This window comes from Phragmites australis, chromosome 6 (genome assembly GCF_958298935.1).
Source record: "Phragmites australis chromosome 6, lpPhrAust1.1, whole genome shotgun sequence".
NCBI classification, from domain to species: domain Eukaryota; kingdom Viridiplantae; phylum Streptophyta; class Magnoliopsida; order Poales; family Poaceae; genus Phragmites; species Phragmites australis.
This window is the reverse complement of record NC_084926.1, coordinates 35,306,516-35,320,096: the sequence shown is the minus strand read 5'-3', so window position 1 is coordinate 35,320,096 and position 13,581 is coordinate 35,306,516. Positions and strand designations below refer to the sequence as shown.

Below are 13,581 nucleotides of genomic sequence, written 5' to 3'. Positions count from 1 at the left end.
ACGAGAGAGTTTTCTGAGGACACACAAGACAGAGGCCTGAATCTGGTACAAGACAGAGAAGACGGAGACCGAGACTTAGATCGACCGAAGAATAAGGAGCACAAAGCTCTAGACTTAGACAAATATTCTTGTAACACAGCAAATCTTCAGAGAGACATTCTCAGAGCATTTATAGCATACACACAGGAGTAGGGTATTACGCTCAGTGCGGCCCGAACCTGTCTAAAAATTCCCTGAGCATTTACTTCCCCATGCATCCGATCATTCTCCCCTACCTGCATCTCATTTACTCCCATTTATTTCACATACGAAGTGGGTTCAGAATCATCCTCCCGGCCGAATTTCAAAGGGGGTCCCTCCGGATTCCCGCTTGAGGAGTTCACCCTCCGACAGATGCGGTGCTAGCATACCTACGTATGGCGTTCTATCATTGTACATGTGGATACCATGGAGGTGTTATTGCAGTTGCTACGATACTAATCGGTGACAAGGATACTAGGAGACACTCGATTTGTGATCGAGGAGATGGACTACTTTTTTTTCGTGGACGCATGACTCTTCTTCCCGTTACATTGTGCGTTTAGCAATAACAATCCATGATCTCCTATTAGCATGATTTTTTTATTGAATATGGTAGAGAAATTTTAATTTATCATAACGTAGCTTATCCGTTCCCTAATAGTGCCCACCACTGGACATCAATAGCCACGGGTGGCAGATGGCAACTGGTGAGCGGTGAAGCCGAGTTTGCACAACAGAGGACGGCGACGACGTATCTAGCAACACTCCTGTTGCCAGATAGGAAGGAGGCTAGTGGGGCAGGGGGAGCGTCGGGCTGTGTTGTGCGCTAGTATTGAAGAAGATGAACAGTTATGTTTGGAGGAAGAAGTCCGTTGGAGATAGGGCGAACCACCTTTTTTTTGAAAGGGAACGAACAACGTTCATCGACTGAACAAAATGGGATTTCAGCCGAGTGAAACATGGCATGTCCCATAACAAATTGAACATGTCTTTTGTTTGAAGATGTAAAAAAGACATGTTTAGAGAAGTTTTAAGCCTGTGAAATTCATGTGTTTTAAACAGAATCTGCGGTGTATCATGCAGATGGAAAGTGCTTCTGAAAAATTGGAAAAGAAACCTTACCTAACATATGAACACATTTCAGTCAAGTGTTATAAAATTAATCCACACGGCAGCCCAGAGGGATTTCCCATGCAGCAAGAAATCAAGCTAATCATGACAGAAACGTGATGGAGAATTACCTAGCTGACAATAATACGGTCTTCTGTCTAACAAAAGCTTCTGCCATAATCGTCGCACACACGGGACCAAAGCAAAACAAACGACTTCCTCAGGTAAACATAATAAGCGGAATAAGAATACATACGGTACAACCTTAAAAGTCAATGATTTGGCCTTCGGTGTTCGACCGGATAGCATATTATCATTTCCCGTCCAAGGTGACTAGTGCTGACCACAGCATGGGAAGATCACCAGGTCATCAAGGCTGGTAAAAGATCACTTTCCATTTGTATCAGACATCAACCCAACAAACAAGATCCATGGCATTTGATCGGGGACAAAAAACTGACCCTGATGTCACTTCCCCATTCAGCATTACCTAGTGACTGGTGTCTTCGATTACTCATCCTTTTATTATATCTACAGATAACTTTAGATAGTGATGATGAACCCATCGTGCTGCTGGCCCCGAGGACTGAAGCTATCAACATAAGCAGCGATGAAGAGTAAAGTCTGTTAGGCTATTAATCCACCTGGCCCGTTTGTATAGTGGGATGTACATTTAAAAAACATACAACTTCAGGACCTGTATAATTACGTATGTTGTGTATCTTCCATGTGATTATGTAATCTAGTTGAAAATGGCTAACTAAGCATCTTTGTCAGGGTAACCACAAATTGATGGAGTGATTTGTCTCCGCTGTACACATTCCCATTCTCACCAAAGTTGTCTTTCGTAGGGAAGCTAAACCGAATATTTTCAACTGAACACCCACTTGACACCAATTACAGTAGTTAAACCATTGAGCCTAAGATGTCCATCCATCCTCTGCCATATGAACAAGCTTTTTAGCACTTTCAATTCCCAGTTTGTTCACACAATGCTGTGGCATGCAAAGACTGTTCATTCAGCATACAAAAGTTTGACATGACTTGGACAGTTTGCATCATTCAGCACCTGCAACAAGTTAACATAACAAAACATTACGACTATAAGCAGTACACAGATGAAGAAAAACTGAGTGATAAAAAATCTTTTGCAAAGGGTATTTACCAGCAGTTGCTCATGTCCCAACAGTGAATATGCACCCGATGTTTCATTTGTCCAAAGTAAAGCTCGAGCAATCATAGATATGAACTGTATCCTCCACCCAGAGGTACTCTTGGATAGAATACTGCTTCTATGAATAGGCTAGGGCAACATCTGAAGCCAATACTCTGATAAGGGAAAATATTAGCTCGAGCGCAATGAATAATTTATCTGAAGGAAAAAATTAATGACAACTTATATTTAGGGTGAGTCGCAAACACATGTGTTAATTATATGTACAACAAAATCAGCCAGTTTTAGAAAAAAGGTACATAACATCAGCCAAAGCATTACATATGCAACTTATCGCCTGGCCTCCTGGACCGTGAATTCAGGATGCCACTAATTTCATATATAAAGTGTGATATACAGTAACTGACGGTAGTAATTTACTGTACAAGTGGCGGCGATAGGTTTCCTCAGTAGGCATGCAGTAATTAAAATATAATTAATAAACAAGTTCGTGGAAAGGATCAATGGAGAAGATTTCTCTTAAAGATATTGAATTACTAAGAAGTATAAAATAACTCCGAGTAAAGTCAGGTAACTCTGAGTGAAATACTTACCGGTATACACATTATGTCACCTTGAGAACTGGTGAGTACTGGTAGCGTTCGTCTTGCAGCAGCTGGAATAGATCTAAGGATCTGAAGAGCTTTCTGTGCTGACCGTTGCAAATATCTGGAGTGCTGCAGAACATTATCAGTCTCTAACTTGCTACCGGAAGCTTTTGAATTACTCAGGTTCTCTTCCACTGAACAGATGTTAGAAATTTCAGCAAGGAACAACCAGTCGGCATCAACCATGTGCCGAATTTCAAGATTTCCATCCTGATTCAGAGTACAATACTTGGAAATATATTCTTTATTGTCATGCAAACATATTCCATTCACAACATCTTCCAGACCTTTCCATGTAATCAAGAATCTGCTCATGAAGTGACATGTTTCACCAGGACAAAGGCTCAAAACATTACAATCTGGGAACTTTGTTTTCTCCAGGTCATATTCTTCATGTTTATGTTCTTCTTTCTTAATAAATTTATCATATTCTTCTGTTCTCAAGTAACAGAGATTTTTTAATGTAAAATCATCTATTATGTTGAGATCCTTTGCTTTGTTCAGAACATCAATGGAAGATTTAGAATACACAGAAGGTATGCTTGAGCACTTCTGTATAAAGTGCTTAGAGTGCAAACGAGCCTCAAGGGCTATCTGATCAATCTCAGGTACTGGAAGTGCCTGCTCTTCATACGAACACTTGTAGGACATTTCAACAGAAGATAATTCCATCCAGTCAACAGAACAACAAACAAGTACTTCTGTACCTTTCGACCTTGGAGCAGCACAAAGGTAACAACCAGCTACAGTAAGGGCACCCTGCATGAGATACAAGCATTGCTGTTAGATTCAGAAAGATATTCCATAGCCATAACATAATGACTGATCATGTAAGCATATATGTTTTATCTTGTATGTATCATGTGCCAGCATATGAGCCAAATAGTGTATATCCTACAGTTCATATATGCAAGCCAGTACATGACTAATTCAAAGAGTTGGAAAGCAGGTTTTGTTAGGAGACATCCAAAAGGATCATACATCCAGAAAAGACTAATCTCATTAGCTCCCACCATAAACAACTGAAGATAAACCTTCCTACTTAATGGTCCACAATTTCTGGCGAATGCATGTTGACATTGAAAAAAGAACTGCTACAGCCGTAACCAGTTTACAAAAAGCAGTGAGATGCAAAGTAAGGTAGGTGAGAACAACTGAAACAGTCCAAAAAGGGGACTCCCCTGGGCTTGTTTTTCAAGTTGATTACTTTTCAAATCAGCTGTTTAAAAGAATCTAACCCAAAAAAACAAAAACTATGAAAAAAAAGCTAAGACTTGCATGTAAGAATTACTCATTTCAGAAGTTTGCAAGACAACACTGAAATAGTTAAGTTGAAATAACCTTGCAGGGAATGCTACGGATGTAATCCATAAGTAGTCGAGCAGATCTACCACGAATTGGCCTGTGTCTTTGTGAAATAAACTGCAACAAAGAAAATTTGAACATGTGACAAAAGGTGCTACTACCAAATGATGAAAAATGTGTCTAATTTAATATATACCTGCAAGATATATGCTAAATATTGTGAAAGACAAAGATCATCAACATTTAATGGATCAAGCTTTTCCAGGTCAATAACAGCATATCCATACTGCAACACAGAGAGTCAGCCTAACAAATTCAATAATCACCTAAGACTAGGACAGTAGGAGACTTCAGATCTAAGTAGAAAATAAGGTGAGACCTCCAAAATTGACACAGACTTTTTTACAATCACACTGCAGGCACTATCAATACATGTTCGTGTCAACCGGCATGCATTGATAAGTTTGTGGATTCCTGACAGAAAGGTACCTGATATAACCAAAAGCTTGTCAAATGAATATAAGGCATGTGCAAAATATGTATAAGGCACTCCTTTCAGACACAAAAGACAGTTGTTTTGGGATATTTGCAGTCACACCTTTTAAATTTGGCTACCGATAACCATTTTAATATCAAGATTGAACATGTGACGGTGATTGTGTAGATTTTTTCCTGGAAACTGGTTTCATAATTTTCTATTTTTTCTGTATGCAAATATACTGTAATAGAAACTAATGGTGAATTACTAAAGTGTAAGTGGATAAAGAGTCAGTTGTTATTGCAATAACCATAACGGCGTATAATCACAGACAATCATGAGAGAACATCATACTCAACAAAGCGTGAACTTTAGCATGTGCAAAATATAGCCATGCTAAACCAAGCTTAGCAAATTTGTCAAAAGTCTATGGATTGCACATTTGAAGTCGCAAATATATTTCGCATTGAGTAGTTGATTACTTGATTAACTAAAAACAAGCATAACTTTGATTTAAAAAAAAATCCTATATAGACAACAACAACAAAGCCTTTGTCCCAAGCAAGTTTGGGCAGGCTAGAGATGAAACCCACAAGATCTAACTAAAAAGATGATGAGAAAACAATAGTGATAATAAAGGTATTAGTAATAGTAAAAAATAAAAGTAATAACAGTACAAGAAGACTGATGCAAAAAAATCCTATATAGACAACAAACAGATTTTGAGAACACAAAAGAACTACAAAAATGAATCAGACATGGCAGCTTAAGTACAGCTGCTAACCTTCGGTGGATAAATTTCTCAGAGATGCCCGAATTCGGTTTCTAACATACAGCATACTATTATTTGTTGGATCTTCCACCCAGGATTGATTACTATGTTGACATATCTGTGAAAAATGACTAACAAATTAGGTAAGTGCCACATTAAAAAAAAGATCATTCTTTTTTTTTTCTCGAACATGTAGGAGAGCTGCGTATCTTTGTATTAATAAAAGAAGAAAGGTACATATATGTTCCCAAAAGGTGGGAGGGTCGCTACTCACACCACCTTCCTAGGACAGAAAGAACAAGACTTGTCACTAACTATAGAGCAAGACACAACCAAGGCCATAGGGCAGCACACTACCTCGGCCATAAGGCTCCCAGCCCTCTGGCACTTGCTATATTCCAAAGGTGTATTTCATGTGAGATATTCCCTAGCACCTCTTGGACCCGAGGAGAAGCTCCTTCAAATACACAAGCATTGCGATGCTTCCACAGCGATCAAGCCACTAGTATGACTAAAGAGTTGAATCCCTTACGGTAGGGCTTGTCAACTCTATGATGGGCCATCCTCCACCAATCCGCAAAGATTAAGTCCTGTTGGTTTGTGTGCATTCTTGGAGGCCGAGACACAAGAGGATCTGAAACCAAACCTCACAGGCAAACACACAATTGGTGAGGATGTGTTGGGATGTTTCCTCTCCCTGATCACATAGAGGGCAATATTCTGGATGCTGCAGACCGTGACGAAACAATTTATCCGACGTCCAAACCCGGTTGCGAATTGCTAACCATAAGAATACCTAGATCATTCTTAAACATATTGACAGCAAGAATCAATGGAGAAACACCTCAAAATTGTCCACAAGAAATAGCTTTATGTTTTAAGAAAAGAGGTTAACTCCACCTTAAGAAAATTGTATTTTTTTTGTTATGACCGAGAAATTGTTGAATGTGTGCAACAACGCAATTCATTAAAGACAAGCTGTTTGGCCGAACTTCAGAATCAGAAGTTCTGATAAAATGTCTCTCTAAAAGAGAAAATTGCATATTGTTTTTTTGTTGAATTAAGCATCCACTGGAAACATGCATTACTATTCCACATATAGTGAGGTTTCGGCTTACCTTATACATGTCATCTTTTGAAAATTCAAGCATGGGCCGCACAAGAAGAATGCCATACCGTCGAAAATTCTCTCCATCATATTTCAAATTAGGTGCAAACAATTGGGACACAAAGGCTGTACCAGCAAGCCCTAGAACCCCACTGTTGCGAGATAGTCTGAGAACAAAGAGCTCTGCCTGCATTTACAAGACTGGACTCATTCAGACACAAGTAAATACATAAACAATTAGTAAATCGTACATAAATATCATGAAACTGAAATGCACATCACACAAGTATGCAGCGTATTCATCCATCCTCAATTTGGCAGTGCAATGAAAATTGTTACAGCTTAAAAGTAAAAGGCTATTCAGTTTAAAATCCAAACCATTAGTTCATTCAATTACATATCCATTTGTTTCCTACAAAATGGGCAAAAAAGAAAAGACACGGTAGTACATAATAACACAACAGTACCATATCTAACTCTAGCTCCGTACCCAAAAGTTCCAAAAGCTAGTGTACAAGAGAACATGTACTGCCAAGTAGGAACTTTTGATCAAACATCAAACAATAAGAAATTTTTCATCAACTCACCAACAATTGAAATTTTTCATCAACTCCCCAACAATATTCCCAGTCATGGCATATAACCGAATAAGAGACAATTCCAAATATATATTCAATTATGTGACCTATTATCATTGGATACCAGGTTATTTACTACTGACAACTAATTATTATTTGTGAAACCACAATTCTAAAAAGGGGATGACTTTGCCATTAACATCCAAAAGGCAAGAATAATAAAAATCCACCTTAACAGACCTGGTCATCAAAGTGGTGTGCAATAAGCAAGATTCCAATTTGTTGCTTTATACAAATGTCCAATAGTTTTCCGTACCTGAATTTAGTAACACATTAGACTTTATCAAGCTGAACATGTTCTCCATATGCAAATAAATTGGCACAAAGAACTGGCACTGCAGAGTTTAGATAAATAAATACAAATATGCCACAAAGGCCACAACATTAATTTCCAATCTATCATGTTATGCAAAGTTGAATGTTGCGGCCTTTGCAGAATGTCTAACTCATAGTTTCAATAGTTCTTTGTTTGGGTTGAAAAGATCTGTCCATTTGTACAAAAAGCAACGCTGTAAAAAATGTTTTAGTATAACCATATAAAAATAGATTGGAGAGTGCACAAAAGATCAGGTAGAACATATCAGGAGTAGAATTAAGGGGGCCTTTGGTTGGAAGGCACAATTCGTGGCACTTGAGCGAATTAGACTTTCTTAGGTTAGTGTTTGGTTCCTTGGCGAACTTATGGCATGTCACCTTTCTTAGCTCTATGCTCCACGTGTCATAAACATGATTTCTTAAGAAATTTATTCCACAATTGTTGCAAAGGATTCGTCCACCACAAAATAAGCACGTGCATATTTTGATACAAAATGTTTGGCGAAGTGTTGTTTCCAACAAATCAGCCCGTAGTGAGGCGAGTTGTTGATGGTGTAGATCATTTATTTGTACAGATTTTGCGCGAACTCACTAATATGAAAATATCATCACTTTGGGCTTTAGCCAAACATGACAATTAACCGAAGTTGCATAAAATTATTTTGAAGTACTAGTTGCTAATAGTGAACTGCTCCACGGTAAAACTGCTCCACGGTACAATAAGTCTCGTACTACATAAAACTGCTCCACGGTAACATATCAGGTAGAATACACGTGGCAGTTGTTGCACTAACTGTACGCCCAGGACCAGGATAAACAAGGAACAATGCCAATTTTCATAAACCCAAAAGGAAGAAATGAATCAATCAAGAAAGGGTTGACTTTTGGAAAGTGGGGAGTGGTGGATAACAGGTTGCACATAACGGGACACAAAACAGCTCAATAGGTTTGTATCAGGAAGAAAGCCCAAGGATGTGAGCGATTGCAAGCTTTGTTCCATTCTTCTTAGAGCTGTGTTAAGTTAAGCACCGAGTTGGTTGCGTGTTCTGGAAAATATGAGTGGTTCTTAAGATGCTCAAGATGCAAGCAGCAGCGCAAGTGGTTCTCTAGTAGCCCAGGGCAGTGGCCTAGTAGCCTGACCAGTGGATAAAAAAGTGCCACACCAGGAGGGTATGAACAATTGAACACACAAGTGGCTTTAGGATGCTGATGAATAACAAGTTAAATAGACCTTGATCATATTGCACACATGGTATGTAATGATGTTTTATCAAGGAAATGGGAAGAAGAACATCGTGTTTGACAGAAACCTGAATTGTGTGCACCACGGGACCAATACAGGATCTTGCTACATTAACCACAGCACAAAGTTACGAATATTCTACAAATACCATGTTTTTAGCTTCTACGACCATGTATGGATAGGTTAACAAGAACACAAACAATTATTTGCTACATGCCCTTAACATTATCCAGCCAATCTTAAAAGTTTGATATACATTTCAGATAATACCAGAGCAAACTAAATGTACGAAACCTTTCAGCATTTAACCACCAATGCTGAGTTCGAACCAAGTAAAATTATCCCAGTAGCACTGTGTTAAACAAGGGGCAAAGCATGACTACCTCATTTCACGGGCTGCCTCTTGCACATGACCTTGCTTCGGGCGACCATCTGACCACTCACATTTAGCAATCTCACACTGAACACCTACAGCGAAATCATCTAACCTCAAAAACAGATCAAGACCAGAGTTGTGACTCCAGTTATAATCTCAACGCCCTAAATCTTCCAACACAGGCAAGACCTTAGGATTACTCTCCAGGTCCAGCACCACAACCGCAATGTGTGCAGATGCCAACGATTTGGTCATCTCTTAATGAAATAAACAGAGCTGAAAGTCTAAAAAGTGTGTGCAGGGGCTCGACTAAATCTAAATAAGTTTGCAATAAAGATCAAACAATTAGTTCGACGTGATTAAGCACGGGAGATTACCCATGCCTCGCACGCGGTCCCGCACTAGCTGCGCCTCCTCCGCGCTCTCGGGCCGCAGCCCGTGGTCGATGACGACGCCCAGGAGACCATCCACGAACCCCGGGGTGACGGAGACCTCCTCCCCGGCATTCCACCCGAATCCTTCCTCCGCCGACTTCTTCCACGCCGCCGCGAGCACGCACAGCGCCATGGAGTCCGGCCCGCCGGAGACCCCCACCGCTGCATGCATCCAGCCAGGCAGCCAAGCAAGCAAGCGTAGTTAGTAAGTACGAAGCCGAGACAAGACGAAAAAACGGGTGCTGAGAGAGGAAGGGGGGCGCACCGATGCGGTGGTGGGGGTGGATCCCGGCCAAAGCCATGCGGCGGGAGAAGGAGGCGTGGTACGGGGCGATCGAGGGGGAGGGGTTAGCGCAACCGGAGGAGGTGGAGGCGGAGCAGCGGAAAAGGAGGAGGCGGCGGAGCGGGAACCGGTGGGAGGCGGAGGGGCGGAGGGAGAGGAGGGGCGGCATCGCCGGAGCTTGGGGTTATAGGGATAACGGCAGGGTTTAACGCTCGCGGCGGGGCGAGGTAAACGGGAGATGCTATATAGCAAACGCGCCTCACAACGCTTCATCAGTCGACGAATCTCGACCACCCGATAAAGATCCAACGTTTATCCTTACTAGTTGAATGCGCATGTGTTCCAGTAGGAACTGAAAATTTACACACGATAACATTGCTGACTGATCATAGCGAACAGTCAGTTACGGAAGATCTAATAGTAGCTATTGATAGACGATCAGACAATGGAGATCACGTTTACTTGAGTCCCAATCTAATTACGGCCGAACTTTGTGGAGCACAGAATTTCCTAAAGCCCTCAGCTGCACACACTGCTTCCTCCAGTCTAGCTTTATAATCTGTCAACCATCACCACAATCATGAATAAACTACAATAAGCATTAACATTCGCAGGCACAAACAGAGGGAAGACACTCTCATATAGGCACACAAAAGGCAATATGCAAACAAAACATGCTGAGGCGAAGTAGAGGGAAGACACAACCTCACCTTGAGGAAATCCATGAGCGACCGAACCGGCCGTGCGGCGGCATTCCCGACCTTCCCAACCTACTCGGCCTCTAGGCCGCCATCGCCCCCCATCATATGCACGATCAGCCTGAATGCAACCTTCGCTCCAGCGCCTCAACCTCCTCCTCGAACCTCCACACCACCTCCCTGACCCCTCTGTTCTCCTCGCCCGTCGTGTCCTCCCCCTTCCCCTTCTCCCTAGTCGGTGCCTCCTCGGAAACCAGGAACTCGAGGAGCACTCGCGCAGCGATGGGTGCAGCATCCACGGGGAGAAGAGGAAGGGGCGCCGCCGCCACCGCGACTACAGAGAGGAACGTGCAGGCGAGCTGTGCGGAGGTCGGGTCAGCGACGTCGAGCATGGTGAGGAGCGCGGACGACAGGATGGGGAGGTGGGGGTCGCGGCGAAGAGCGAGAGGAGCCTGGAGAGGAACGGTGCTGCGGCGAACTGACATCCCTAACCCTAGAATCGCATGTTGGGGTGGGTAGAAGGGCAATGCCCGGGTCGGGGAGAGGCCGAATGGGTGAAGAGGGAAGGAAATCGAGTATTTATTGAGTGGTATGAGGTGGGTAATTTTTGTACGTTCAGAGGTAGTCTGCAGGATGTGGAGGCATGACGTCCTGCCTAGTGCGGGAACCACTACATATTTTTTAAGTAGTAGATATTTCTTCCTCCTCTCGACTGACGAGAAAATTACACTTTTGACATCCAAAATGCATGTGTCGAGGGTTGATCCCTGACAATATATCTGAGGTGTATGGGACAATGGGCACGTTAATCTAGGCTTGTGGCATATGTGTGTGTGGAAAAGACTAAAAAATACCAGGATTTATTCAGGTTTAGACTTTCCATAGGATAATAGCCTTGCATCCTATGTATTTTCTTACGAGGTGTGTCAAATGGTTACAAAGTGTCCTCCCTCGCTAATCAGGTCTCCACCCCTTTATATACCAGGTGAGAAGATATCGATACAAACGGACCGTGCCAAAACAGGCGACAGACCTATACCCGACGCAACCTAGCTATTCCTAATTCATCATGATGGTGGGTATGCACGTCACTCTGCTTTGGTCGCCTCGCACACCCTATACCATCACCGAATACCATCATGCTCACTTGTCAGGCCATCTCGTAGCATTAAATACTACAGGACAGGTCACTGCTACGCCACGCCGTCCCACGACCATACTCGCTGAAAGGGAGTGCTTATAGAAGGAAAATACTTGAGTAGGGCAGCATTCAATGAGACTTTATCGGTTGGATGAGTACCTGCCCTGCGACTAGCCTGGCCGCAGGGCCTCCTATTATGACCAGGAGGCTGGTCGCCTAAGCCCTGCCCTGGTCGCACGGTGAGGTCTTACAAATATCTACAGTGGGTTGCCATTTGGCGATGTGTGGCCCATCCTAAGAGGCACCCCTTTATCTATAACACTGACAGTGGCCCCCAAGCTCCATTGCGGATGAGGGAGACTGAGTGAAATGTCGTAGCAGACTGTGGTTGTTGCGTGACGAGTGATCGTAGTCGGGCTTGGTTGCGCCACTTGGGACCTAGGTGAATGTATCCTCACCCTGGGACGTGGTTGTTGACGTCACCGAGTTTACCGGTCAACTCAAGACACCGCATCCTGAGGAAAGGTTAACAATCCGGAGAGATAGAGATAGAGAGAGAACATAGGAGAGTGAGAGATCGTGAGAGAGGGAGGCCTTAACTACCGCCAGACCTGAGGGAATTTTGGTTCCCCACACGCATCCTTTCGAATTTCGAACGGATCGGTCCTCACAACCGTTGAGGTACCGCAGCGACCCTTTAGATAGGAGTGCTCATGTTTCCCCACAAAACTTTTCGCCGCCTTACATCGCCTCCAAGCTTTTTTGCGCTCAGAGCTCTTTGTCTCCTCCTTCATCTCCGTCTCTGTCCTTGCCCTCGCAACATCCTCCATAGTCATCCGATGGTGCGCACCGACAGCGATTCCGCCTTCCCTAGATCCAAGTGCGACGCGGTAAGGATGAAGGTGTTGCACGAGGTTGGCCTGCTCACCCGCCACCTTTCCCCTTTCCTCAGGGTACTGCATCGGGGAGAGCGTGCCCCTCCTCGTCAAGGGGAGATCGTGTTATTTGTCTCATTCTTCTTGCTGGGCCTCGTGCCACCCTTCTCTGAGTTTTTCACCACTGTCATCTCCTTCTACGACATCTGCCACCTCCATCTCAACCCCACCTCCATTCTCATGCTGAGCATTTTTGCTCATCTGTGTGAGAATTTCGTCGGGGTTGAGCCGTGCCTCGAGCTCTTCCAATTCTTTTACACAAACCTCTTACATCGAGGTGGGTCTCAAGTCGTCGTGACCGGGCTGGAGGGAGGATTGATTCTACCTCGCGACCAACAACTCCTTGGATAACCTGCGCGTGCCAAGCGCGTTGGCGCAGGTCACGAAAAACTGGGGGAGTTCGCCCATGACCACCCCAGACCTACTGACCCTGGTCAAATGGGTTGACCAGCTTCGGAAAGCCGTGCTAACAGGGTTGTACGTCATCCACGACTACATCAAGCGTCGGTTGTGTCCCCTACGGAGGCGAGCACACCCAGCGCTTATGTACACCGGGCTGAACGATGACACCTGAGAGAGCTTCTCAAGTAACCCCACAGTCGATTCCCTAGTACCGCCCCCTCCTTTTTTAAAAGTATGTGACCTTTCGCACCTCTTATGTTATTGAGACCTTACTGATGATGCCCTCAACTCGCGGGTTAGAATCCTAATGCCGGCCTCCTTGAGGAAAGATGGTCCTTCGGCCAGCGCACTTCCGCTATGTGATATCACCCTACCAGAGAGAGCACAACGCAAAATGCTAAGCTTGGCATTTTCAAAATTCCCACCCCCGAGCCTTTTCATGAACTAGATTTTCATAGTTGGCGCCATTGCAGGGTCTCTCTGAGGTTAACGTTCTGCGCC

General features: G+C 43.5%; 1 protein-coding gene across 1 annotated transcript; it reads right to left on the bottom strand.

Annotated features, from left to right (window-relative positions):
* Positions 1 to 1,237: 1,237 nt before the first annotated feature.
* LOC133922303 (probable tRNA(Ile)-lysidine synthase) lies at positions 1,238 to 10,114 on the bottom strand. The gene is made up of 12 exons (XM_062367584.1): positions 9,887 to 10,114; positions 9,565 to 9,783; positions 9,195 to 9,279; positions 7,434 to 7,509; positions 6,626 to 6,802; positions 5,520 to 5,625; positions 4,637 to 4,746; positions 4,454 to 4,543; positions 4,294 to 4,374; positions 2,899 to 3,711; positions 2,297 to 2,460; positions 1,238 to 2,200 (listed from the first exon to the last, which is right to left on the bottom strand). The coding sequence occupies exons 1-11, from the start codon at positions 10,071 to 10,073 to the stop codon at positions 2,368 to 2,370; spliced, it is 2,037 nt and encodes a 678-aa protein (XP_062223568.1). The 5' UTR covers positions 10,074 to 10,114; the 3' UTR covers positions 1,238 to 2,200; positions 2,297 to 2,367.
* Positions 10,115 to 13,581: the final 3,467 nt, after the last annotated feature.